Here is a 24811-nt window from a genome sequence, read left to right on the forward strand (position 1 = left end):
ATGTGGATGGAGTAACAGCAGGGATGAATTTGAACCACAGGATGAGTAAAAAGGATCCTTTGGTAACTGGACTGCCTCTTGTGTTTCAGAAATCATCCCTGTTTGGGGGTGCTGATCAGCACAGGGTGGTGTAGTGCTGGTGAATCAGAATAACTTTGTGATTGTCCCCAGGGCAGAAAAATAACAATGCTGCGTTTCCCTTCCACTGAGACACCTTAGCTGTACAGTGCTGCAACGGCAGGTGCTTCTCTCTGCAAACTTTACACCAGCCAGCAGCTCCCTCTGTAAAGAAAGAACAATCATGTGCAGCCTGCAGGGGATGCTGGACATTAATACCCCTCTGTCTCGTTCTTCTGATGCCGCCCCGCCTTTGGAAGGAGGCACGGGGAGGAAATGCTGTCACCCCCAGGTGTTTCCTATGCTGAGGGGGTGACCATAGTCTGCCTCTGTTACGGTACTAACTGCAGCTGCATCCGGCTCTACCACTTGCACTGTGCCATGAGAACAACACTACAGAGGGGGCTGGGCAGCATGTGCACCCTCTGCCCATCCCCTTCCTGGGCCCCTGCAGCGGCAGCGCACAGACTCCCACTTCCCCTTGCATCATGTGCCTATGGGTGGCCATGCCTGGGGTCCGTGTTGCATAGGGCGCAGGGTGAGGAGCGGCTGCAGCCCTTCCTGGACTGCGCTGTCACCACCATTCTCTGGGAACTCACCTGGCACCATGATGTCACTTCCCTCTGGCTGGACCCTGCGGCTCCTGGGGACCCTGGTACTCATGCTGCCGCCTGGGGGAGCTCTCAGTGAGTAGGAGAATGAGCCTCTCCCTTCGATCCCATCCCCACCTTCTCCCCTCTCCTGGCTTTCCCCTACGCTCACATCCCTTGATTCTCCCTTTGCTTCCCTCTGGCAAGCTCCTGAGCGCTTGTGGTCGCTGAAGATCCCATGCCGTTCTTACCGCTCTGATCCTGGTTTCCTGGCCAAATTCCAGCTCTGCCTTGCTACGTTTCTCCTGCGGTTCCAAATGGAGACGGTGCTTTTCTTTCCTTAAGGCCCCGTTCCACAAGCTCTTGAGCACGTGCATAACTTTAAGCACATAGATAGTGTTGACTTCCATGGGGCGACTCCCATGTTTCAAGTTGAGCTCACACTGTAAATGCTTGGACGCGACAGGTTGAAAAGAACTGTTTGGCCTGAGCAGTTAGCCAATACGCAGGGTCTGGCAGGCTGTTTCTATTAGGAGGAGAAATTGATGATGGAGCTCGGTATTTCTTTGATGCAATCCTGTTTATTCACAGAGAAAGGAGACAAAAGTCCTGATTCCCCGAAACAGTAGGAATCACACTGGAGACAGGTTTTTTGCTCACCGTTCCAAGCCTCGTTCCTGCCAGCACACTACTGAAAAGCTCCTGCTCTCCATTTTCTCTCAGACCACATTACCGGTGCATTTCTTGCCATCTCCTTGGCTTTCCTGCTCCTTCTTTGTCTGCTTCTGGCTGCCTGGGCAGGTTCTCTCTGCCTATTCCCTGGGTGCTTCTGTTCATGGACATACACGCACACACAGCCTTTGAACAAAACTGACCAGCCTTGCGTGCAGCCTGTGTTTGGGCAGTGACTCCTGCATAGCAGTGGCAAGCTGCATCGACACTTTTCAAAGACACAATAATGGCCCAACTTAAATGTGTACCACAAATTAAAAAACACAGTAAAAGAACTAAAAAAGAGCCACCGTGGCTTAACAACCATGTAAAAGAAGCAGTGAGAGATAAAAAAGGCATCTTTTAAAAAGTGGAAGTCAAATCCTAGTGAGGTCAATAGAAAGGAGCATAAACATTGCCAAATTCAATGTAAAAATGTAATAAGAAAAGCCAAAAAGGCGTTTGAAGAACAGCTAGCCAAAAACTCCAAACAAAATGTTTTTTAAGTACATCAGAAGCAGGAAGCCTGCTTAACAACGAGCGGGGCCCCTTGATAATCGAGACACAAAAGGAGCGCTTAAAGACAATAAAGTCATTGCCAAGAAACTAAATGAATTCTTTGCTTCAGTTTTCATGGCTGAGGATGTTAGGGAGATTCCCAAACCTGAGCCATCCTTTGTAGGTGACAAACCTGAGGAATTGTCACAGATTGAAGTGTCACTAGAGGAGGTTTTGGAATTAATTGATCAACTTTACAGTAACAGGTCACCGGGACCAGATGGCATTCATCCAGGCGTTCTGAAAGAACTCAAATGTGAAATTGTGGCACTATTATGGTTTGCAACCTGTCCTTTAAATCAGCTTCTGTACCCAATGACTGGAAGATAGCTAATGTAACGCCAATATTTAAAAAGGGCTCTAGAGGTGATCCCGGCAATTACAGACCGGTAAGTCTAACGTCAGTATCGGACAAATTAGTTGAAACAATAGTAAAGAATAAAATTGTCAGACACATAGAAGAACATAAATTGTGGGGCAAAAGTCAACGAGGCTTCTGTAAAGGGCAATCATGTCTTACTGATCTATTAGAGTTCTTTGAAGAGGTCAACAAACATGTGGACAAGGAGGATCCAGTGGACATAGTGTACTTAGATGTCCAGAAAGCCTTTGACAAGATCCCTCACCAAAGGCTCTTACATAAATTAAGTTGTTATGGGATAAGAGGGAAGATCCTTTCATGGATTGAGAACTGGTTAAAAGACAGGGAACAAAGGGTAAGAATAAATGGTTAATTTTCAGAATAGAGAGGGGTAACTAGTGGTGCTCCCCAAAGGTCAGTGCTAGGACCAATCCTATTCAACTTATTCATAAATGATCTGGAGAAAGGGGTAAAAAGTGAGGTGGCAAAGTTTGCAGATGATACTAAACTGCTCAAGATAGTTAAAACCAAAGCAGACTGTGAAGAACTTCAAAAAGCTCTCACAAAACTAAGTGATTGGGCAATTAAATGGCAAATGAAATGTAATGTGGATAAATGTAAAGTAATGCACATTGGAAAAAATAACCCCAACTATACATACAATACAAGGGAGGCTAATTTAGCTACAACTTATCAGGACATTGATCTTGGAGTCATCGTGGATAACTCGCTGAAGATGTCCACGCAGTGTGCAGCGGCAGTCAAAAAAGCAAACAGGATGTTAGGAATCATTCAAAAAGGGATAGAGAATAAGACAGAGAATATCTTATTGCCCTTATATAAATACATGGTAGGCCCACATCTTGAATACTGCATACAGTCCTCATCTCAAAAAAGATATTCTGGCATTAGAAAAAGTTCAGAAAAGGGCAACTAAAATGACTGGGGGATTGGAACAGGTCCCATGTGAGGAGAGATTAGAGAGGCTAGGACTTTTCAGCTTGGAAAAGGGGAGACTAAGGGGGGATATGAATAGGGGGTTCTAACTTCTAATAGTGACCAGCATTTCCCTGGCACCTGATCAGTGTGATTGTGACCGGAATAGGACCACTGCTAATGTAATTGCTACTGAGCATAACTGACTTGGTGAGAGAATCTCCATGCGGGATCTGCAGTGCGCAGTCTGCCCAGCCTGACTGAGGCTGGGTATACAAGCTGGCTCAGGAGCAGGAGTGCTTCTGGCTTGCCTGTGGGGATGTGCACTGAACTGACACCTATTGCAGTTGTGCAACCAGTTTCATGTTTTGTTTTTTAAAAAAGAGGAAATTGTCACGGCAGCCTGAAGCTCACTGAGTTGAGACAGCCCCATGATGCTGCTGTTAAATGACTTTACCATTGAAAACAGGGATTCCGGTTTAAACCATTCTATAGTTTGAAATTAACTAGAGGTTTGGACACTTGGTTACATCTGTAGGCTGAGATCATTGCTCACACCACTGGGCTTCTTTCATTCCTCCATTCTCCACCACGAGATCCCTGTGAGCCACCCTCCCACCCCGCTCTGTTTCCCACAGGCCTGATTGAAAGCCTTGATGGGCCATAGTTTGCCATCCCCTGTTTTAAATGGTACTGGGAGAACAGGCAGTGTTGAGATGGCAGGTATTATGCCAGAAGGTGTTAATGGCTGTGATCAACCAGTTCTTTGATCTATTGACAATTACCAGATGTAAGAAGCTCTGTTTGTTCCCCATCCATCTTCCAATTGTCCACATTCCACCAAAATGAATAGGCTTCTGCCTACTGATGCCTATAATGCTCCCAAAAATTTTGGCATTGATTGGATGTGGTGTTCAGAAGTTACCATGTTACCAACGTGCAGAAGAGCTCTGTGTAAGCTCTAAACTTGTGTCTCTCACCAATAAGATATTCCCTCACCCACCTTGCCTCTTTCTAATATCCTGGGACCATGATGACTACAACAACACTGAATGTTACAGACAAACAGAAACACCATCTGGTTTAGGTTAGAGCTTTGCATTTCCCTTTCTAATTTGAAACGCAGGCTAGAATCGTATAGTGACTGCCACCCATATTCCCATTTGTTATTCTTGTATTTTCTATGCGGTTTCCTTGCAATGACTGAGCTAAATTCTGGGCAATGGGATTGCATGGATCTGAGTGAGGGAGAGTAGAATATGGACCTCTGATTTTCCCCAGCTATGTCTTTCACATCACATTCTTGTAGAGGAGATTTCACCTCAATAGGTTTTCCTGGCTAAGTATGTCCTCATATTCTTCATGTTTTACCCTTAGGTTATTGTGTTGATCCACCTGACATTCCCAATGCTGTTCTGAAGACTAATGTTGGCACATTGATTCCAGCCGGGATGGTGATTAAATATGGCTGCCGCCCAGGTTATAAGCTGATCGCTGGAATAAGGCAAGGGAATGTAACTTGTCTTCAAAATTCGACCTGGTCTTCAGCTCCGAACTTTTGTCAGAGTAAGTGTTTGGCCAAATCATCTTTGTTTTAATTGAGGAAATTTAACACCAATGGGGAGATTGTGCTTATAGTCAGCTTGTGTATGGTTCAAAGCGTAGAGAGGGGATGAGAGAGAAGGAAGGAGAGTCAGGGTCTTCTCTCCCTGCTAACACTGGGGATTATGGTTAGCAATTCGAGGTGCAATCCTCACTTCCAAGTAAAAGGTCCAGAGTGACAGAACAGGTTTTTAAATGCCCTGGATGTATCAAGAAGAGGACTTCACCTGAAGACAACAATAGGACTGTCTTCCTAGGATCCTCTTGCAAGGCTTGGAGTAAGTGATGTGCCAGTGGGAGGGGTGTGTTGGGGCGTTTCACAGCACATAGCACTGCAGAGATTCTGGGTAAAGCTGAAGCCAAACCCATAGGCAGCTGGGCACAGGTCCCCAGGGCTGTCTGCGTGGAGCAGTCCAGTACTGGGAAAGTAAAACAGTAGCTTAAAGTTTGCATATTACCCCTGGGCTATGAATTCCATGTTGTGCCTCTTAAAATCTGCCACCTTTCTATGCTTACAGACAGATCTGTTGCCCCCATCCACCATCTCCATCTGCACCTAAAGTAGATAGCGATCAGGATAGATCACAGCATATCACCTGCCTTCTTGTACACAGTATGGTCATAACACAGCAGGTGCTAATCACTGAGTCTATCTGTAATGAAGGCCAAAAATTCTCTGCCAGCTGCAATCAGAACAGCTGTCATAAGAACAATGGAAATGAAGGCCCTTGACCCACATGCTATTTCTGCCCAGGAGAGAAAACTTTCTCTAAAACCAAGCCTCTTCAGCAATGTCAAGGAAATGCCAATTTTCTATAGTTTGCAAAGTTTTCGGCTTCATCGGGTAAAATGAATCTGCAGCCCCACAATTGTCTTTGCTGTGATTTAACGCTGTTGCTGTTGTTGGTGTTTCTCAGAAGTTCGTTGTCCAGCTCCAGATGTTAACAATGGAACACAGACACTGATGCCTAGAGCTGGAGAGGAGACCTATGCGTTTGGGGACAATGTTACAATTGAATGTGATTTGGGGTATGGTATTAAAGACAGTATCAATGGAAATGCTCAGATTCACTGCAAACATGATGGCAAGTGGGATCCTGCCGTACCAGTTTGCGAACGAGGTCAGTATAAATGGTGGAGAACTATGATTCTTCCAACTCTGGCCTGGTGGTTCTTGTCCCCTAATTCCATGGGTGACCTCCAACAACTAAAACCATCCACTAAGAACAACTATATTAACCCTCAGACCTAGGGCTATCCCCTTGTGTCACCCTAACTAACCTCCCCCTTTGCTAGTTTGGAAGCGATGGGCAGCTGGGGATAAGGATGGCTCTGTGTATCTACAGGGAAGGTTCAGTTGTGGGGGTGGGCTGAGGTGTTTGTTGGGGGACTCAGAGGGTTTGGTAGCTTGGAGGAAGATTGGGAAGCTGGGAGAACTTTGAGCAACTGAAGGAGATTCAAATCTGGATTTGGAGGAGTGGCAGCATATCAGAGGGGAGGGATAGCTCAGTAGTTTAAGCATTGGCCTGCTAAACCCAGGGTTGTGAGTTCAATCCTTGAGGAGACCACTTAGAGATCTAGGGCAAAAATTGGCCGTGCTAGTGAAGGCAGGGGGCTGGACTCAATGACCTTTCAAGGTCCCTTCTAGTTCTAGGAGATTAGTATATCTCCAATTACTACCTTTATTACCTAACAGGGCCAATTTACTGAATCAAGGCCTGACCTAGTCAATGGAAGCTGCAGGCGCTCAGCATCTCTCTGGATCATCATCATCATCCATGTTTCAGTGCTGTTCACGGATCACGTGAATGACTGTCACAGCAGCCAAATGGCCACATAAACACTTAACCATCTTTTCATTATTTTTGTGTGTGCTGTCCTGATGCCACTCACAGCTCAAGATGAACACTAAGATAGCAGGTTGATGGACATACCTGGGGTGTTCTTTCAGGTATTATGGAAAGACTGCTTTTTGCTGTAATGGCATCAGGAAATGCTGGGAATCTGTCACCTCCTTTTCTTTTTAGAGATTTTTATCTACTATATAAATAATGTATTTTTCTCTTTTCAATTCTAGTTTGTGCCCAACCCCCAAACATCTCCCACGGCCAGTACAATGACGGGGGCAAGAGAGGTTTTTTTGTTGGCTCATCAGTAACTTACAAATGTGACAGAGGCTTCTCACTTGTTGGAATAGCCTCTATTCAGTGTATCGCTGGTGATGAGGTCACTCCAACCTGGAGCGAGCCGACCCCTCAGTGTGAAGGTAACTCATTCTGCATTACCCAAAAATGACACGTATTGGGAAAGGGTAGGAATGATTTGGTGCAATGTATCCCCATAACCCATCCACTCCATTGCTGACCACTCCTTTCCAGTGCCTTAAATGTTCCCAGCAACCTACTCCCTAAGACGCATGCTGCCAGTTTCCCCTCTCACCCAGCACCCATATATGTGATCTGGTGTTTGACCCACATCCAAGCTAATGCTTGTCCTCCTTTCACACTGATTTCTCCACCACCTGTATCTGTCCCTTGTTCTGGCTACTGGTTCCCAGTACAGCTGTCCTGAGAGCATCCTCTTAAGCCTATAATCCTCCCTGTCTGCAGTAGACATTTGCAGGAACAGTCTGAATCCAAAAAGTTGAAATGACCCCGGTGGCTTGACTTAGCAGCAGGAAGCTGCAAGGAGGAGCGGGCAGCATGGAAGGTGTTCATGTATTGAATTCTGCATTGTCCCATCTCCAGTGTTCCCATAATCCCCCCAGGAGACCTGCCAGTAGTCAAATTTCATCACAAATCCAGTGCAATAAGAAATGATCTGTTGCAACTGCCTGTGGAGATAAGAACTTTCCTTAAACACAAAGGTCAAGAGCAAGATTAAGAAAATGTGATGTTCTTTTGTGGCCATGTGTTTTCACAATGTTCAGATTGCTTGGAAGATAGATCCAGCAGTACTCCAAGTGTCTTGGCTTTCATTGTTCCCTGTCTTAGACTGAGCACCAACCTCTTTGCTCTTTTCCCTCAGTGGTTGAAAATGGAAGGATGACTACAAAAATATTTGTATTTACATATAGTGTCATTCTTGTAACAAAAGCTACCCAGTCAGCGGCAGCAAAGAAAGCCAGTGCATAGATGACAGTAGATGAAATTTCCCTGTATAATTTTGGGAGTGGGATGTATATAATGATGAGCTATGGTCTGACCACTTCTCTGACACATCAGCTCAGATTCTGAGTAATGACAACATATGGAGAGGTGATGTGGTGCCAGCACATGGTTGGGCAATGGAGACCTCTGAGTTCTAATCCTGGTTCTGCCATTGTCTTTCTCTCAGGCTTTGGGCAAGTCTCTTTGTTGCTCTGCCTCAGTTTCTCTGTTTGTTAGTTTCCTTCCTTATTTGCCTTGCAGAGGTGTGGGGAGGATTAATCGACACTTTAAAAAGACATGCACTAAGTAATAAAAGGATCTGGAAAGCCTTGTTTGGTGTTTTGCAGAGACTCAGTGTCCAGTCCCACATATTCAACATGGAAGCCTGAAATCTCCACTTCCACTTAACTATACACAAGGAACCAATGTCACATTTCAGTGTGATCCTGGTTACACCCTCAGGGGCGCTGATAGGATTCATTGCCAAGCTGATGGCAAGTGGTATCCGCAGCTACCCGTTTGTGACCCAGGTAAGTGTGTGACAGAGTAGGGTGATGCTTTGTGGGGTGTCTATATTGGGGCAGTTTTCTATAGCCTAGAAAACTCATTCTGTTGCATGTGGTATGATTGAGTGAATATGATATGAATAGTGTGTATTAGATTATCAGTCTGTCTTTTCCCCTCAGCTTCCTTTCTTCCATTTTATGTTTATCTAGGCTGCAGCCTTTTTCTGTTGAAGTTCCTTTCTCATTTTCTTTTGGGAATCAGATGAACGCTAGAGAGTTCAGACCCCAGGGGAAAACATAGGGTGAGAAAAGACAGGGGCTAATTGCCCAGGTTTAATACTGAAAGACCAGGTGTGGTTTGCTGCGGAGAGCAGAGTCTGAGGCCAGTCAACACCAGATAAAATCAGCTCTCAGTTTGGGAGGTAATTCAAATGCTGGGACAGTTAATCTTCATCTGCAGGCACTAAACTGGGAAGACTGCAGAGTGGAAAAGCTGGATTTTGACTTCTCGGTTTTTGTTCATGGAATGTTTTGGTGCCTGTCCTTTCCCAGCTCAGGGGAGGACAAAGAAAACACCTTTCACGCAAGAGAGCAAGAAAGCGCCAGTGACTTTCATTTACAAATGACACACCACCTGAGGTATCCCTGTGACAGTATAGAAGACGGATATTCCTTATTGTCATATGTGGTAACAAGACAGGCCTCCTGAAGTGCCCTTCCTGACTAGAAGTGGCCCCGCAGGCAGCCCACCTCAGTTTCCCCTTGTTAATATTCTTGCAGCAATTCTTTTTCAGTCTGATAATACCCCTGCTGAGGACTAATGCTTCAGAATATCCGCCCCACCCATCCAAAGTCATAGCAGAGCACATCTCTAATGTCAAAAACAGGCTCTTCTTTAGTGTCCCTCTTGAGACAGAGTGCCAGGTTCCTACATTTCTCCGCAGTATCCCTTACCTGAATTCAAAACCCAAATCAAGTAGAGTAAGCAGTGTCCACCTACCCTGGCCTGCACAAAAATGTAAAGTAACCTGGCCACTCACCTTGTGCTCGTATTCCTAATCCCCTTCTGGGTTTTTCCTCAGATCGCTGTTCCTACTTTGAAACACTGACCCGCAAGATGGTTTCCTTGGATCTTCTTTCTTGGCTGGAAGAGGTCAATAGACAAACTCCCCTCCACTGCTCTCTTAGCCTTGAGCTTTTCCCAGTTCTCTTCCTCAAGCTTCTATCCACTATTGTTCCTTGGAGAACTTGAGCAGTTCTCTCAAGAACTTTGACCCAATCTCAACTTCCCATTACTACCTATGCTTACCAATTGCTACCGGCCCCTTTAGGTAGACCAGGTGTCTTTTTTCCAGTCCCCTTAGAAGGCCATTAACAAAGTAAAGATGGACAGGGCTTCCTTCTTAAATGGGCTAGTCCCCCCTGTGACCCTATGCTTTTATATCATATGCAATGGTTTATCAGTAATTAAATACCGATACTGTCTTCTGTTCATATGAACTCTGATATAGTGATATGAAATCCCTGCCTTCACAGAGAACACATAGAGTAATTACAGCATGATCCCTACGGATCCCAAGTTGTCTACCCTTAATGAGCTGTCATACTTGAAGATTTTGGCTTTAATTGCTCTCTGCCTCAGTCCCCCCATCTGTAAAATGGGCGTAACATGGCTGACCCTACCTCTAGAAGGGTATGATGAGAATTCACTCACTGATGTTTATAAAGCTCCTCAGGAAGGTCCTCAGAAAAGCTGCTATACAAATGGAAATTTGCTATAAGATCCTAACTCTTTATTCCATCTTTTCATAAGGGAAAACTTACTGTTTTCAAGCAAGGTGATGTATTTAACAATGTAACAATTCTCCTTTTAATTCCATGCAGGGGCTAGCATCACACCACTTCACTACAGATTACTGCTATTCATGTATCTCATTGCTTACTATTACTACCCCCTGTGAACCAGGTAGTCATTGCAGTTTGTGTCCCTTCCCCTCATAACTTTGCATTGTCACGTACCCCAGCCCACAATTCAGCCCTACTTGTTTTTGCGGTTACTGAACCAAGTTCTACGCTCAGTGCAGTGGTGAGCAGAATGTAGGCCACTGATTTCGACAGCTGGGTCTCACATGCCACATTCTTAGAAGGACGCTTCACTGTCCCTAGATTTCAGGGTTAAATGACTTTTACAGGTCCCTGTCTTGTTTTGGATTGTCAGGGAGATGTTCCTACCCGCCAGCGCTTGTGTACGCTGACAGAAGCCATCACAGAGAGTTTCTAGTTGGTACTGTAGTGACCTACTCCTGTAGACGAGGTTTCACACGCATCCCTGGAGTATCCCCTCATGTGACTTGTCTTACAAATTTTACATGGTCTAAACTCTCAGAATTATGTCAGAGTAAGTAACTCAATTTTTGCCTCAATTTTCTTTGCTTTAGTTTATATACAATTAAAGAGAAATGTAATACCTTATGGGGGTGTGGGGGACACTTTGGGGCCTGGTAGACCCCCAGGTGCTGAGCACCTGCAGATCTGACTGCAGCTGGAGTTGTGGGTGCTCAGCACCTCTGAAAATCTGGTCCAGAACACACTGAGAAATTGGCTGTGTGAATGTGTCTGTACCATAGACATGGCGATACTAGTGTGATGTGATGAACTGCATTTACTGTACAACTTTTCTCAATGTCAAGGAAATGCCAATTTTCTATCGCTTGAAAAGCTTTCAGCTCCACCTGGTAAAATGAATCTGCCGCCACACAATTGTCTTAGCTCTGACTTAACGCTGTTGCTGTTGTTGGTGTTTCTCAGAAGTTCGTTGTCCAGCTCCAGATGTTAACAATGGGACACCGACACCGATGCCTAGACCTGGAGAGGAGACCTATGTGTTTGGGGACAGTGTTACAATTGAATGTGATTTGGGGTATGGTATCAAAGGCAATATCAACGGGAATGCTCAGATTCACTGCAAACATGATGGCACATGGGATCCTGCTGTACCAGTTTGCGAACGAGGTCAGTATAAATGGTGGAGGACTGTGATTCTTCCAACTCTGGCCTGGTGGCTCTTGTCCCTGTTGGGCAATCCTCAGCCCAGCTGTGACTGCTAGGCCAGCCTGAGTATGCCCCAGTCCCTTACGGGCTGGGACCCTGAGATTCAGTGCATCTCATAGCAGCCTTTGTTACTGTGGGTTGTATGGAGCTCCTGGTACAGATTAAAGATGATATTCCTCCTATGCTCCTCTTAAAGGAGGACAGTGGTGCAAATGCAAACTGCGGAGGGAATCAGATCTCAATGCACAGTACCTGAAAAGAGTTTCAGGCATCCAATTATTTTCCAAAGGCCTTGTGAGGATTTTAGTCGCTCAAAGGCATTTACCGAGCCGTGGGTGTATGTACATGAGGAGCCCTGGGACTAGTTTACCATCACGCTATAAAATGTGTATTAATTCCATGGGTGACCTCCAACGACTAAAACCATCCACTAAGAACAACTATATTAATCCTCAGACCTAGGGCTACCCCCTTGTGTCACCCTAACTAACCTCCCCCTTCGCTAGTTTGGAAGCGATGGGCAGCTGGGGATAAGGATGGCTCTGTGTATCTATAGGGAAGGTTTAGTTGTGGGGTTGGAGCTGAGGTGTTTGTTGAGGGACTCAGAAGGTTTGGTAGCTTGGAGGAAGATTAGGAAGCTGGGAGAACTTTGAGCAGCTGGAGGAGGTTCAGATATGGATTTGGAGAAGTCGAAGTGTAACAGGGCCAATTTACTGAGTCAAGGCCTGACCTAGTCAGTGGAAGCTGCAGGCATTCAGCATCTGTCTGGATCATCATCATCCCTGTTTCAATGCTGTTCACGGAGCATGTGAATGACTGTCACAGCAGCCGAATGGCCACATAAACACTTAACCATCTTTTTATCGTTTTTGTGTGTGCTGTCCTGATGCCATGCACAGCAAGAGATGAACACCGAGATAGCAGATTGATGGCCATACCTGGGGTGTTCTTTCAGGTATTATGGAAAGACTGTTTTTTGCTGTAATGGCATCAGGAAATGCTGGGAATCTGTCACCTCCTTTTCTTTTTAGAGATTTTTATCTACTGTATAAATAATGTATTTTTCTCTCTTCAATTCTAGTTTGTCCCCAACCCCCAAACATCTCCCATGGCCAGTACAATGACTGGGGCAAGAGAGGTTTTGTTGTTGGCTCATTGGTAACTTACAAATGTGACAGAGGCTTCTCACTTGTTGGAATAGCCTCTATTCAGTGTATTGCTGGTGATGAGGTCACTCCAACCTGGAGCGAGCCGACCCCTCAGTGTGAAGGTAACTCATTCTGCATTACACTAAAATGACTCATACTGGGAAAGGGTAGGAATGATTTGGTGCAATGCGTCCCCATAACCCATCCACCCCATTGCTGACCACTCCTTTCCAGTGCCTTAAATGTTCCCAGCAACCTACTCCCTAAGATGCATGCTGCCAGTTTCCCCTCTCACCCAGCACCCATATATGTGATCTGGTGTTTGACCCACATCCAAGCTAATGCTAGTCCTCCTTTCACACTGATTTCTCGACCACCTGTATCTGTCCCTTGTTCTGGCTACTGGTTCCCAGTACAGCTGTCCTGGCAGAATCCCCTTAAGCCTAAAATCCTCCCTGTCTGCAGTAGCAGTACATCTGCAGGAACAACCTGAATCCAAAAAGTTGAAATGACTCTGCTGGCTTAACTTAGCAGCAGGAAGCTGCAGGGAGGAGTGGGCAGCATGGAAGGTGTTCATGTATTGAATGCTGCATTGTCCCATCTCCAGTATTCCCATAATCCCCCCAAGAGACCAGCCAATAGTCAAATTTCATCACAAATCCAGTGCAATAAGAAATGATCTGTTGCGACTGCCTGTGGAAATAAGAACATTCCTTAAACACAAAGGTCAAGAGCAAGATTAAGAAAATGTGATGTTCTTTTGTGGCCATGTGTTTTCACAATGTTCAGATTGCTTGGAAGATAGATCCAATAGTACTCCAAGTGTCTTGGCTTTCATTGTTCCCTGTCTTAGACGGAGCACCAACCTCTTTGCTCTTTTCCCTCAGTGGTGGAAAATGGAAGGATGACAACAAAAAAATTTGTATTTACATATAGTGTCACTCCTGAGTTTTCTTGTAACAAAAGCTACCTAGTCAGCGGCAGCAAAGAAAGCCAGTGCATAGATGACAGTAGATGAAATTTTCCTGTATAATTTTGGGAATGGGATGTATATAATGATGAGCTATGGTCTGACCACTTCTCTGACACATCAGCTCAGATTCTGAATAATTACAACATATGGAGAGGTGATGTGGTGCCAGCACATGGTTGGGCAATGGAGACCTCTGAGTTCTAATCCTGGTTCTGCCATTGTCTGACTCTCAGGCTTTGGGCAAGTCTCTTTGCTGCTCTGCCTTCAATTTCTCTGTTTGTAAAATAGTTTCCTTCCTTATTTGCCTTGCAGAGGTGTGGGGAGGATTAATCGGCACTTTAAAAAGACGTGCACTAAGTAATAAAAGGATCTGGAAAGCCTTGTTTGGTGTTTTGCAGAGACTCAGTGTCCAGTCCCACATATTCAACATGGAAGCCTGAAATCTCCACTTCCACATAACTATACACACAGAACCAGTGTAACGTTTCAGTGTGATCCTGGTTACATCCTCAGGGGCGCTGATAGGATTCATTGCCAAGATGATGGCAAGTGGTATCCGCAGCTACCCGTTTGTGACCTAGGTAAGTGTGTGACAGAGTAGGGTGATGCTTTGTGGGGTGTCTATATTGGGGCAACTTTCTAAAACTCATTCTGTTGCATGTGGTATGATTGAGTGAATGTGATATGAATAGTGTGTATCAGATTGTCTGTCTGTATTTTTCCCCCAGTTTCCTTTCTTCCATTTTATGTCTATCTAGGTTGCAGCCTTTTTCTGTTGAAGTTCCTTTCTCACTTTCTTTTGGGAATCAATGAACGCCAGAGAGTTCAAACGCCAGGGGAAAGCAATTGGTGAGAAAAGACAGGGGCTAATTGCTCAGGTTTAATACTGAAAGACCAGGTGAGGCTTGCTGCGGAGAGCAGAGTCTGAGGCCAGTCAACACCAGATAAAATCAGCTCTGAGTTTGGGAGATAATTTGAATGCTGGGGCAGTTAATTTTCATCTGTAGGCACTAAACTGGGAAGACAGCAGAGTGGAAAGGCTGGATTTTGACTTCTCAGTTTTTGTTCATGGAATGTTTTGGTGCCTGTCCTTTCCCAGCTCAGGGGAGGACAAAGAAAAAACACCTTTCACGCAAGAGAGCAAGAAAGTGCCTGTGACTTTCATTTACAAATGACACACCACCTGAGGTATCCCTGTGACAGTATAGAAGATGGAGATTCCTTATTGTCATATGTGGTAACAAGACAGGCCTCCTGAAGTGCCCTTCCTGACTAGAAGTGGCCCCGCAGGCAGCCCACCTCAGTTTCCCCTTGTTAATGTTCTTGCAGCAATTCTTTTTCAGTCTGATAATACCCCTGCTGAGGACTAATGCTTCAGAATATCCGCCCCACCCATCCAAAGTCATAGCAGAGCACATCTCTAATGTCAAAAACAGGCTCTTCTTTAGTGTCCCTCTTGAGACAGAGTGCCAGGTTCCTACATTTCTCCACAGTATCCCTTACCTGAACTCAAAACCCAAGTCAAGTAGAGTAAGCAGTGTCCACCTACCCTGGCCTGCACAAAAATGCAAAGTAACCAACGGCCAGGCATTCACCTTGTGCTCGTATTCCTAATCCCCTTCTGGGTTTTTCCTCAGATCGCTGTTCCTACTTTGAAACACTGACCCGCAAGATGGTTTCCTTGGATCTTCTTTCTTGGCTGGAAGAGGTCAATAGACAAACTCCCCTCCACTGCTCTCTTAGCCTTGAGCTTTTCCCAGTTCTCTTCCTCAAGCTGCTATCCACTATTGTTCCTTGGAGAACCTGAGCAGTTCTCTCAAGAACTTTGACCCAATCTCAACTTCCCCTTACTACCTACTCTTACCAATTGCTACTGGCCCCTTTAGGTAGACCAGGTGTCTTTTTTCCAGTCCCCTTAGAAGGCCGTTAACAAAGCAAAGATGGACAGGGCTTCCTTCTTAAATGGGCTAGTCCCCCCTGTGACCCTATGCTTTTATATCATATGCAATGGTTTATCAGTAATTAAATACCGATACTGTCTTTGGTTCGTATGAACTCTGATATAGTGATATGAAATCCCTGCCTTCACAGAGAACACATAGAGTAATTACAGCATGATCCCTACGGATCCCAAGTTGTCTGCACTTAATGAGCTGTCACACTTGAAGATTTTGGCTTTAATCTCTCTCTGCCTCAGTCCCCCCATCTGTAAAATGGGGGTAACATGGCTGACCCTACCTCTAGAAGGGTATGATGAGAATTCACTCACTGATGTTTATAAAGCTCCTCAGAAAGGTCCTCAGAAAAGCTGCTATACAAATGGAAATTTGCTATAAGATCCTAACTCTTTATTCCATCTTTTCATAAGGGAAAACTTACTGTTTTCAAGCAAGGTGATGTATTTAACAATGTAACAGTTATCCTTTTAATTCCATGCAGGGGCTAGCATCACACCACTTCTCTACACATTACTGCTATTCATGCTTCTCATTGCTTACTATTACTATCCCCTGTGAACCAGGTAGTCATTGCAGTTTGTGTCCCCTCATAACTGTGCATTGTCGCGTACCCCAGCCCACAATTCACTCCTAGGTGTTTTATATTTTTGTGGTTACTGAACCAAGTTCTGCGCTCAGTGCAGTGGTGAGCAGAATGTAGGCCAATGATTTCCACAGCTGGGTCTCGCATGCCACATTCTTAGAAGGACGCTTCACTCTCCCTAGGTTTCAGGGTTAAATGACTTTTACAGGTCCCTGTCTTGTTTTGGATTGTTAGGGAGATGTTCCTACCCGCCAGCGCTTGCGTACGCTGACAGAAGTGATCACAGAGAGTTTCTAGTTGGTACCGTAGTGACCTACTCCTGCAGACCAGGTTACACACGCATCCCTGGAGTATCTCCTCATGTGGCTTGTCTTACAAATTTTACATGGTCTAAAATCTCAGAACTATGTCAGAGTAAGTAATTTTCAGCTGAATTTTCTTTGCTTTAGTTGATATACAAATGTAAGAGCAATTTAATAGCTTATGGGGGCGGGCACTTTGGGGCCTGGTAGGCCCCCAGGTGCTGAGCACCTGCAGATCTGACTGCAGCTGGAGTTGTGGGTGCTCAGCACCTCTGAAAATCTGGTCCAGGACACACTGAGAAATTGGCTGTGTGAATGTGTCTGTACCGTAGACATGGTGATACCAGTGTGATGTGATGAACTGCATTTACTGTACAACTTTTCACCTGCTCAGCTGTCCTCTGCCCACTAGCCCTAATCAGATAGGAGAAGTTTGAACACCCCCATTTTATAAGCAGCCCCAAACATCTCTCTCTCTCTCTCGCACACGCACACATATTACATACATAACTTAAAATACTGTGGCAAATGTTCCCCCCCCCCCAAAATATGGTATTTCCAAGCCCCTCCAGCCCCTCAGGATTACCCTGGCTTGAGGCTCAGGACAGGCAATAATAAAAATTCAGTTCTGCACCACTGAAAGGATTGAAGTAGAATGTCTGGTAAGCTGTCAGGGCTAGAAATTGGGGGGGTGTTAGATATGGTTAAAAATCCAAGAATCCCCCTTTCTATTGGGACAAACACTTGGTATTAGGACCTACCAGATCCTGAGATATCAGCCTTATCTATGTAGTTACATTAGCTATTTTAGGTAATTTTGAGGTTACTTACCCTTAATATCATGGATCAGATGTTCTGCAATAGAGTATGTCTACACTGCCATTGAAAAATACCAACATAACCAAGTCTCAGCCTGGATCAGCTGACTCAGGCCCAGGCTATGGGACTAAAAATTGCAGGCTAGACTTTGAGGCTCAGGATGGAGCCCAAGCTCGGAGACTCTCCCTCCGCGCAGGGTCTCAGAGCCCAGGCTTTAGCCCAAACCCAAACGCCTGCACTGCAATTTTATACCCCACAGCCCAAGCACCAGGATTAGCCTGAGTCAGCTGACCCAAGCCAGACATAGCCACACCAAGGGTCTTTTCTCACAGTGTAGACATAGTCTAAGATCTTGGTTTTACAGGTGGAAAATAAATAAAATAAAAACAGCGCCAGTTAAATGATTAGCTGTAACCCATGGCATATCCTGAATTCAAGCCAGTGTGCTGTGGTATAAAGGCTCTATTAGCATTGAATATGGCCTGTGTAAGTAACGTGTGGCTGTGCCACTCATGAGTCTCTCTCAACCATCCCAAACTCAGAACAGTAAAACCTTGTCACACTGCACCATCCTGCAGTGTCCTTCTGGTATATTATACAGAGCTTTTGGAGAAGACCCTCTTAGAAGCCACCTTCCTTTTATTGTGACACCCATGAAACAAAACTTCCTTTAGAAACTAGGGTCTTTAAATTAAAAAAAAGTTAAGGAAATTGATGTTAGTGTCAGTGCTCAGATTCTTGCAAAGGGTTCAGACCCTGCTGATAAAGTCTCTATTGTAGAAAATGTCGCTACTGTGACCTTTTTCTTCTGTCTGATTCTGAACAAAAACTGTTGGTGTTGCTCAGAGACTCGTTGTCCAAAGCCAGTGGTTGAAAATGGAAAACAAATCTCTCCAGTCGAGACTGAATATACATATTCCAACCGTGTGGTGTTTCAATGTGATCCTGACTACTTCCTCAGAGGCAGTGAGGGGATTGTGTGCCGGAGCGATGGGATGTGGCACCCTCCAGTACCATTTTGTGATAAATGTGAGTATAAACGGGAAGAGAACCTACCGTTCAGAAGAAATATGCTGCCACTGATCTTAGTAACAACAGCGGGAAGGCTGCCTCCCTACCTCTCAACTTCTACGGGGATTATTAGAAGGATCCTCAGAGGTTATTAATAAATAGCCAATAAATGACCTTGTCCAATTCTGGGGGAGGGGATCAACAGCTAAGTATTCCCTACAGTCTAAACTCCAGGCCTGCTTCTGGCTGAAGGTTAAATGTGCCAGCCGAAGGGACTCCCACCCCTTTGCTTAGATTATTGAAGAGTCTTAGATCTCACTTTCCGTAAGTTTTTTCATAATGTCATTGCTTAATTTGTGCCAGGGCCAGGGCTCAGCCCCTCTGGGCCTGGCAGTTCAGAGCCCCGGCCCCTCTGGGCTTGGCCATTCATAGCTCCAGCACCTCTGGGCTTGGCAGTTCAGAGCCCCGGCCCCTCTGGGCCTGGCAGTTCAGAGCCCCGGCCCCTCTGGGCTTGCTGCATCAGTTATGAAAGTTAAAAAAAAAATTGTTTGAGCCCCGGCACCTCTTTCATTACAAATTAAGCACTGCCTAATGTTCAGCCTAAATTTTCCTTTTCTTAATTTCGTCCTATTAGTCCTGGCTCAGCCCCCTTGTAACATCCTCAACAATCACTCCACTTCTTCATTCAGTGTGGCTGGGCAGCAGGAGTGGGATAGTTCTTACACTGAGGGAGATGTTGTGGGCAGTGGGACTGAGACACTTGTTGGGGGACGCGGGGAGGGTTGGTAGGTTGCAGGAGGGTTGGGATGGTTGCCTAGGAGATTCTGGAAGGATTAAGCACTATGGGGGGGTGGTCTGACCAATATACTGATCTTTCAAGCAGCTGAGCATCAACAGCCCCCATTAAAGAGAATTTACCTGTCATCTAAATACCAAGTGCTGGATTCCCCTGTAACTTCGTGGGCTGCCCTAGTTGTTGCCTGAGTCAGTGAGAGGAGCATCAGGCCATACACTGTTTCTATCCATGTGTAGCCTGTGGCCGACCTCCAACTCTCACGAACGGGCTGCACAATGGTGGGATGAAGGAATATTTTCCCTATGAATCACAAGTGACCTATAGCTGCGGAGACGGTTTATCACTGATTGGAGAGTCCTCCATTTATTGCACATCTGATGGGGTAAATATGATGTGGAGCGGGCCTACCCCGCAGTGCAAAGGTAAGTCATTCTCCATGACTCTAAATTACAAAGGGTAGAGGGTACTTTCAGGAGACCCAGGTATAACATCCCAACCCTTTTTGTAAGTGGGGCTGAAAATGAGCAGAGCTGTCTGCCGCGCCTAATCCCTCCCACAATCATCTTGGAAGTCCAGGATTACCGCTGACGTGGGTGGCAAAAAGCCGGGAGGGGGTGTGGCTATGGCACTCAGGCTGCACTGACCCAAGGTATCCTCACCCGTATGGCTCTCTGGGTGGAAACTAAAGCTTTGGGTGGAGCATTATCCCTCCTGGTCTGGTGGCAAACCTCACCCTGGAGTGCAGATGGCTCCACTGCTGTGCTAGCTGCAAACTGCCAGAGCTGAATAGATCCCACAGCTGTTAAAATAACCAGGTAAATCTTCCAATTTCCACGTGACGGAGCCCAGCAGGGACAGCTGTTCTTGCAACCCACATGGAATAGTGAGTGCAGTAGGAGCAGCAGGATTCCCCTGCGTGCAGGAGATGCTTAACATGTACAGCCTGGCAGGTGCATCAGGGGATTTGCGAATGGGCTCTGAGATACTAGCCCCAGGCAGAGCTAGAGAGCCGCTAAGGAGGGTTACGGTGCCCCACCTAAACTGTTGGCCTGGAACTGCCACAGACCGCTGTTGTCAAACATATAATAATTACTCCCTACTGATTTCGTCACTGGCCAGTGCCACCAGCCAATGGACCTTTGTCCCAGCTGGTGCCTGAGTCTCACTCCCAGTGACTTTTCCCCCCACCCCACTGACCCATCTCCTGGATCTGGTTCCCAACCCAGTTGTCCTGGAATCATCCCTTTAGGTATGGGTCCCTCTGGATGCAACATCAGAGAGCGTTTGAGGGAACAGCCTGATTCCAAAAAATGGAATAACCCTGGTGCCTTGATTTGGCAATAGGAGGCTGGGAAAAAAGAGAACAGCATTGAAAGCATTCACCCACATACCGAATCTGCTATATAAAGTTATCCACTCCCAATAGTCTCAATGTAATTGTGAATCGTCCGCTAAAAGGTCAAGAATCTGATATTCTTCTGTAGACGTGTTTCCCCTCCTCCCCCATATTTAGTATGCCTGGAAACAGATCAGCTGCTATTTAGCATATTGGCCTTGATTTGTTCCCTGTCTCAGATGTAGAACTAACCGTTTAGTTATTTCCTTCAGTGGTTCGCTGTCCGAGGCCACAGGTTGAAAATGGAAGAATGACGACTACAAGACAAGCGTTCACATACGGTGTCACTGTTCAGTTCTCTTGCAAGGAAGGCTACCTGCTCCATGGCAGTAGAGTGAGTCAGTGTCAGGATGACAACGCCTGGAATCCTCCTGCACCAAGTTGTCAGCCCGGTAAGTGTAAATGATGAACTGAGGTACGGCGATTGGTCTGGCACGTGTACACTGAGCTCTAGTAACAGCACCATAAGGGGAGAGGTGGTCTGAGCGCGGCACTGGAAACCAAGGCCCTTGAGTTTTTACGCTCTTCCTGCCCCAGGCCAGTCTCCTTGAGTGACTTGAGCAAGGGATTTCTCCTCTCTGCCTCCATTTCCCATCTGTAAAAATGAAGATCATGGATCCAAACTACCCTGAAGAGGTGTTATGAGGACTAGTTAGGAAAGTACTTGAAAGAAAGATGCTAATTATGACTAATCACACATTGCTGAAACTCTTCTGGCTGTACCGTGGAAGGGAACCCAAAGAAGCAAATATTTATCAATGGAATATATATTTAATAGGATAAGGACCAAGCAACCTCGGTGTTTAGGTCCGAGAAGCTTTCTTCAGGAGTGGACCAGATTTAATGATGGATTTTTCCAGTTTAGAAAAGGTGCTTATCAAGGACCCCAGGCTGCTTGTACCAGGCTGAAAAAGTGATGCCTTGTACTGCTCAACTGAGTCAATGCCAATGAACAGCAATGACTTCTGAGCCTGCAAAAAAAAAAAAAAACCCAACAGCCTCTGACTGCCCCTTAATCAATTTGATATTGACTAGCCCTTCCTTGGCCGGAATGGCTGAGTGTGTGAACCCTCAGGTTTGACAAGTCTGGCTCCACAGAGTCACAGACCTGAAGCTCACCAAAGCAGACTCAGCCTTTCTTCCTTCGGAGGTAGACACATTCAGTTCTGTAGAGACTGCTCTGCGGGGGTTGGAGGTGAGATGAAGGAGTGGTGGGAGCTGACTTCCAGATGAAACTTTAAGGACTCAGTTACTGAGTCTCATTTACACTAAGCCCCTCTCTGTTGCCAGAGGCCTCAGTAGTGTGCATGAGAATCAGGTTCTCCATTCAGGTCTGCATTCTGTAGACAGTCCTCAAATAGCCCTTCACGCTTACTTCCCCCAGAGGTGGTTGTTTCATTGGGGAAGGGGTTCCTTACAGTTATCTAAGGGGTCTGTACAGAGCCCGTCACTGGGGTCTCTAATCAAAGCCTTTGGCATCCTGCAGGATGAGTGTCACTACAGAAGCCTAAAACACTGTTAAGGACCAAGTTCTGCCCTTGGCTCCACCTGTGTAAATCCAAGGCAACTCCACTGACTTGCAATTGTCCCTCACTACAACGGGGGTGAGGGGCTAATTCTGCAGTACCCCAAAGAGGCTTTTAGAAGAAGGCCACAAGTGTGCAAGGGAGTGAACGACAGATTCACAGTTGTCCCAGTAAAACTTCCTTAAATGAACCGACAAAGCACCTGTGCTCTGCTGTCCCAAGTGTGGAGTTTCAGCTGCCGATGACTCCATGAAATGCCCATGATACACAGTACTGGGTGGGATTTCACTCACGCCCTTTTCTTGTTGAACTCATGATGTTTGGTTTTTTTCAGCGAGTCACGGTGGGCGTTATGTTAAAAGTAGTTTATTCCTCTGATTAAACCAAAACAGCTGCAGTGAAGTAAACCAAGGGCACGGGGCCTTAAGTAGAGCTGCCTCTTTCCATTACAGGCAATAAGCAGCACTCACAGTGCATCTCCTCTCACTGAATTGCCTTCTCGTCTGCTTTTTCCTTTCAGTTCAGTGTTCAAAGCCAGACGTGCAGAATGGAAGAATGGTCAATGCATTAGATGAGAAAATGTGGTACAATGTAAATGAAAGCATTACTTTCAAATGCTCTCCTGGGTACCATTTTTCAGACCATTGGTACCTGCCTACAACAGACAGCTTGAGCATTACTTGCTCAGCCAACGGCAACTGGACAGCATTACCCAAATGTGTAAGTATGACACTCCAGAGGGATTTGCTGAAGTAATAACAAAACAGTGTTTTGCATTTCTAAAGTCTTAGTCCTCATTGTTTTAATGAATCAATGGGACCAAGTAGGGAGATGTGCCATTGATACAATAGAAGGGGAAAATGAATTGATCTGAAAGCAAAAGAATGTCCTTCCTCCATCCCATCCTTTCTTGTGCTTTGAAGTAGGGCTAGGGCAAAGTTATGACTGTTTTAATGAGTAGTTGCCAGTGTGCTTAGCACTGTGAAAATGTAAATGGAGGCCTAGTTCTGGCTCAAGGAGTTGACACTCCAGGTGCCTGATTCTGCAAGTTGTTCAGAACCTTCTCAAAGTTGCATAGAACTGTCAGCCCCTACAGACTTCAATGAAGGCCTTTTCAGTATCAGGCTTTTGTCAGACAGACTGTATGATATAGATCTATGTAACACACTGGCTGAGGGTTCAAACCCAAAAAGGAGCAAGAATACTTCAAAGGTGAATCCTTCTCTTCTGCAGCATAATCCCATTCCCTCTTCCTCTGTTTCATAGCAAAAGCAAAGCAATACTGAAGAATGCGCAGGAGCACGTGAGAGTAAAGAGTTTCTCCATTGTGATGTGCCTCTGACAGAACTGAGAACCCTGCTGGAACTGAAGAAACTGTATCTGGAGATTCAGAAACTGAAGCGGGAGATTAAAAAATTGTAATGACTAGCTGAAATCTGTGATCCTCATTGTGTTAGGAAAGTGAAAGCAAGTAGAGGAACTAGATTGAACTGTATGAATTGAAGGTTTATTTTCATACAAGCTTCAGACCCTATGCAGCTGGAAATTTACGGCAACAACCTTCAGCTTTGCCATAATTGCTGCTTACATTTAGCTTTTATGCATTATAACACATACATTCACAGTGGGTGTATGGCTCTTCTACTGTCTGATTTACATTAACCTTAAGGGCAGTGATGTTCATAACTCCCCGTGCACCACTGAAAATCTAAGGGATAGCAAAGCAATCTTCCCTGTCTTCTTGATTTAAACTCAGCTCAGCAGACTTTCTTCTCAATCTGACCAGATCTAGTTTTGATTGATACCAGGGTTATCACCAGAAGCATTTTTATATCTAATCACACTCAAGAGTAGATGGTAGAAATGTAACTGTAGAGAAACAGCCTGCTAAGCCATTTTCCCGTTGCCCACTAAATGGACCTATACCTTTTGAGATCAAGTAATTATTCCTGCATTCCAGGGCTACAGTAAAATGCAATTGTTATAACTGCTGATTGATTGATTGTTTTTTTTTGTTTTTTATATCTTTATCCCACTGGCTACAAGACCTAAAAATCCCCAGTGTGTTTAAAGGCTCCTTTTCTTAGTGAAAAACCGTCTCAATCTAGTGAACAGTCTCAGCAGGGACTGCAAGGACAGAGCAAGCAGTGAAGACTGGCTTTTCCTCTCACATGTGGAGAAGCTCATGGTTGAAGCATACTGGGGAAGTAGCATAGGAGACAGCAGCTTGCTGTACATGTTCTGTGGAATATCAGGAAACTTCGGTCTACAGCACTGTTAGGCTGGTATCTTTACTCCTGTTTATGGAGCCAGCAAGATAGTCAGATCCCCAAAATAACAGAGATGAATTTGACCCAGAGGATGAGTAGAAAGGATCCTTTGGTAACTGCTAACGCTGTGTTGGCCAGAAAAATAAGTGCTACACTCCCTTCTACTGAGAATCGGTGGCTGTATAAAGCCAGGAGGCGCCAATTGAAAGAAAGCTGCAGAGAAGTAACATATAGGCCCAGAAATTCCCTCCACCTCAAAATTGTAGCTTTGTGGGCTACTGAGCTCTAAGGGGGCATCATACTCTCACAGGGTAGGGCAAATTGTATTTCCGGGAAGGTGTCAGATGGGGACAAGGGACAGAAAGCAGCTGAACTCTGCATTAGGAGCTCCCTAGAAGTTCACCTTAGAAGCTGCAGCTTGGTTGTGCTGAATGAGTGCAACTCTGGC

General features: G+C 45.5%; 1 protein-coding gene across 1 annotated transcript; it reads left to right on the top strand.

Moving 5' to 3' along the window:
* The first annotated feature begins 658 nt into the window (after nucleotides 1–658).
* On the top strand, nucleotides 659–24226 carry LOC123369854 (C4b-binding protein alpha chain-like). Its single transcript, XM_045015882.1, has 15 exons — nucleotides 659–803; nucleotides 4651–4839; nucleotides 5793–5996; nucleotides 6953–7141; nucleotides 8372–8554; nucleotides 10749–10928; nucleotides 11339–11542; nucleotides 12663–12851; nucleotides 14101–14283; nucleotides 16478–16657; nucleotides 18211–18393; nucleotides 19408–19593; nucleotides 20780–20959; nucleotides 22614–22813; nucleotides 23360–24226. The coding sequence occupies exons 1-15, from the start codon at nucleotides 725–727 to the stop codon at nucleotides 23513–23515; spliced, it is 2685 nt and encodes an 894-aa protein (XP_044871817.1). The 5' UTR covers nucleotides 659–724; the 3' UTR covers nucleotides 23516–24226.
* Nucleotides 24227–24811: the final 585 nt, after the last annotated feature.

The sequence above is a fragment of the Mauremys mutica genome, chromosome 4 (assembly GCF_020497125.1).
Source record: "Mauremys mutica isolate MM-2020 ecotype Southern chromosome 4, ASM2049712v1, whole genome shotgun sequence".
Classification (NCBI taxonomy): domain Eukaryota; kingdom Metazoa; phylum Chordata; order Testudines; family Geoemydidae; genus Mauremys; species Mauremys mutica.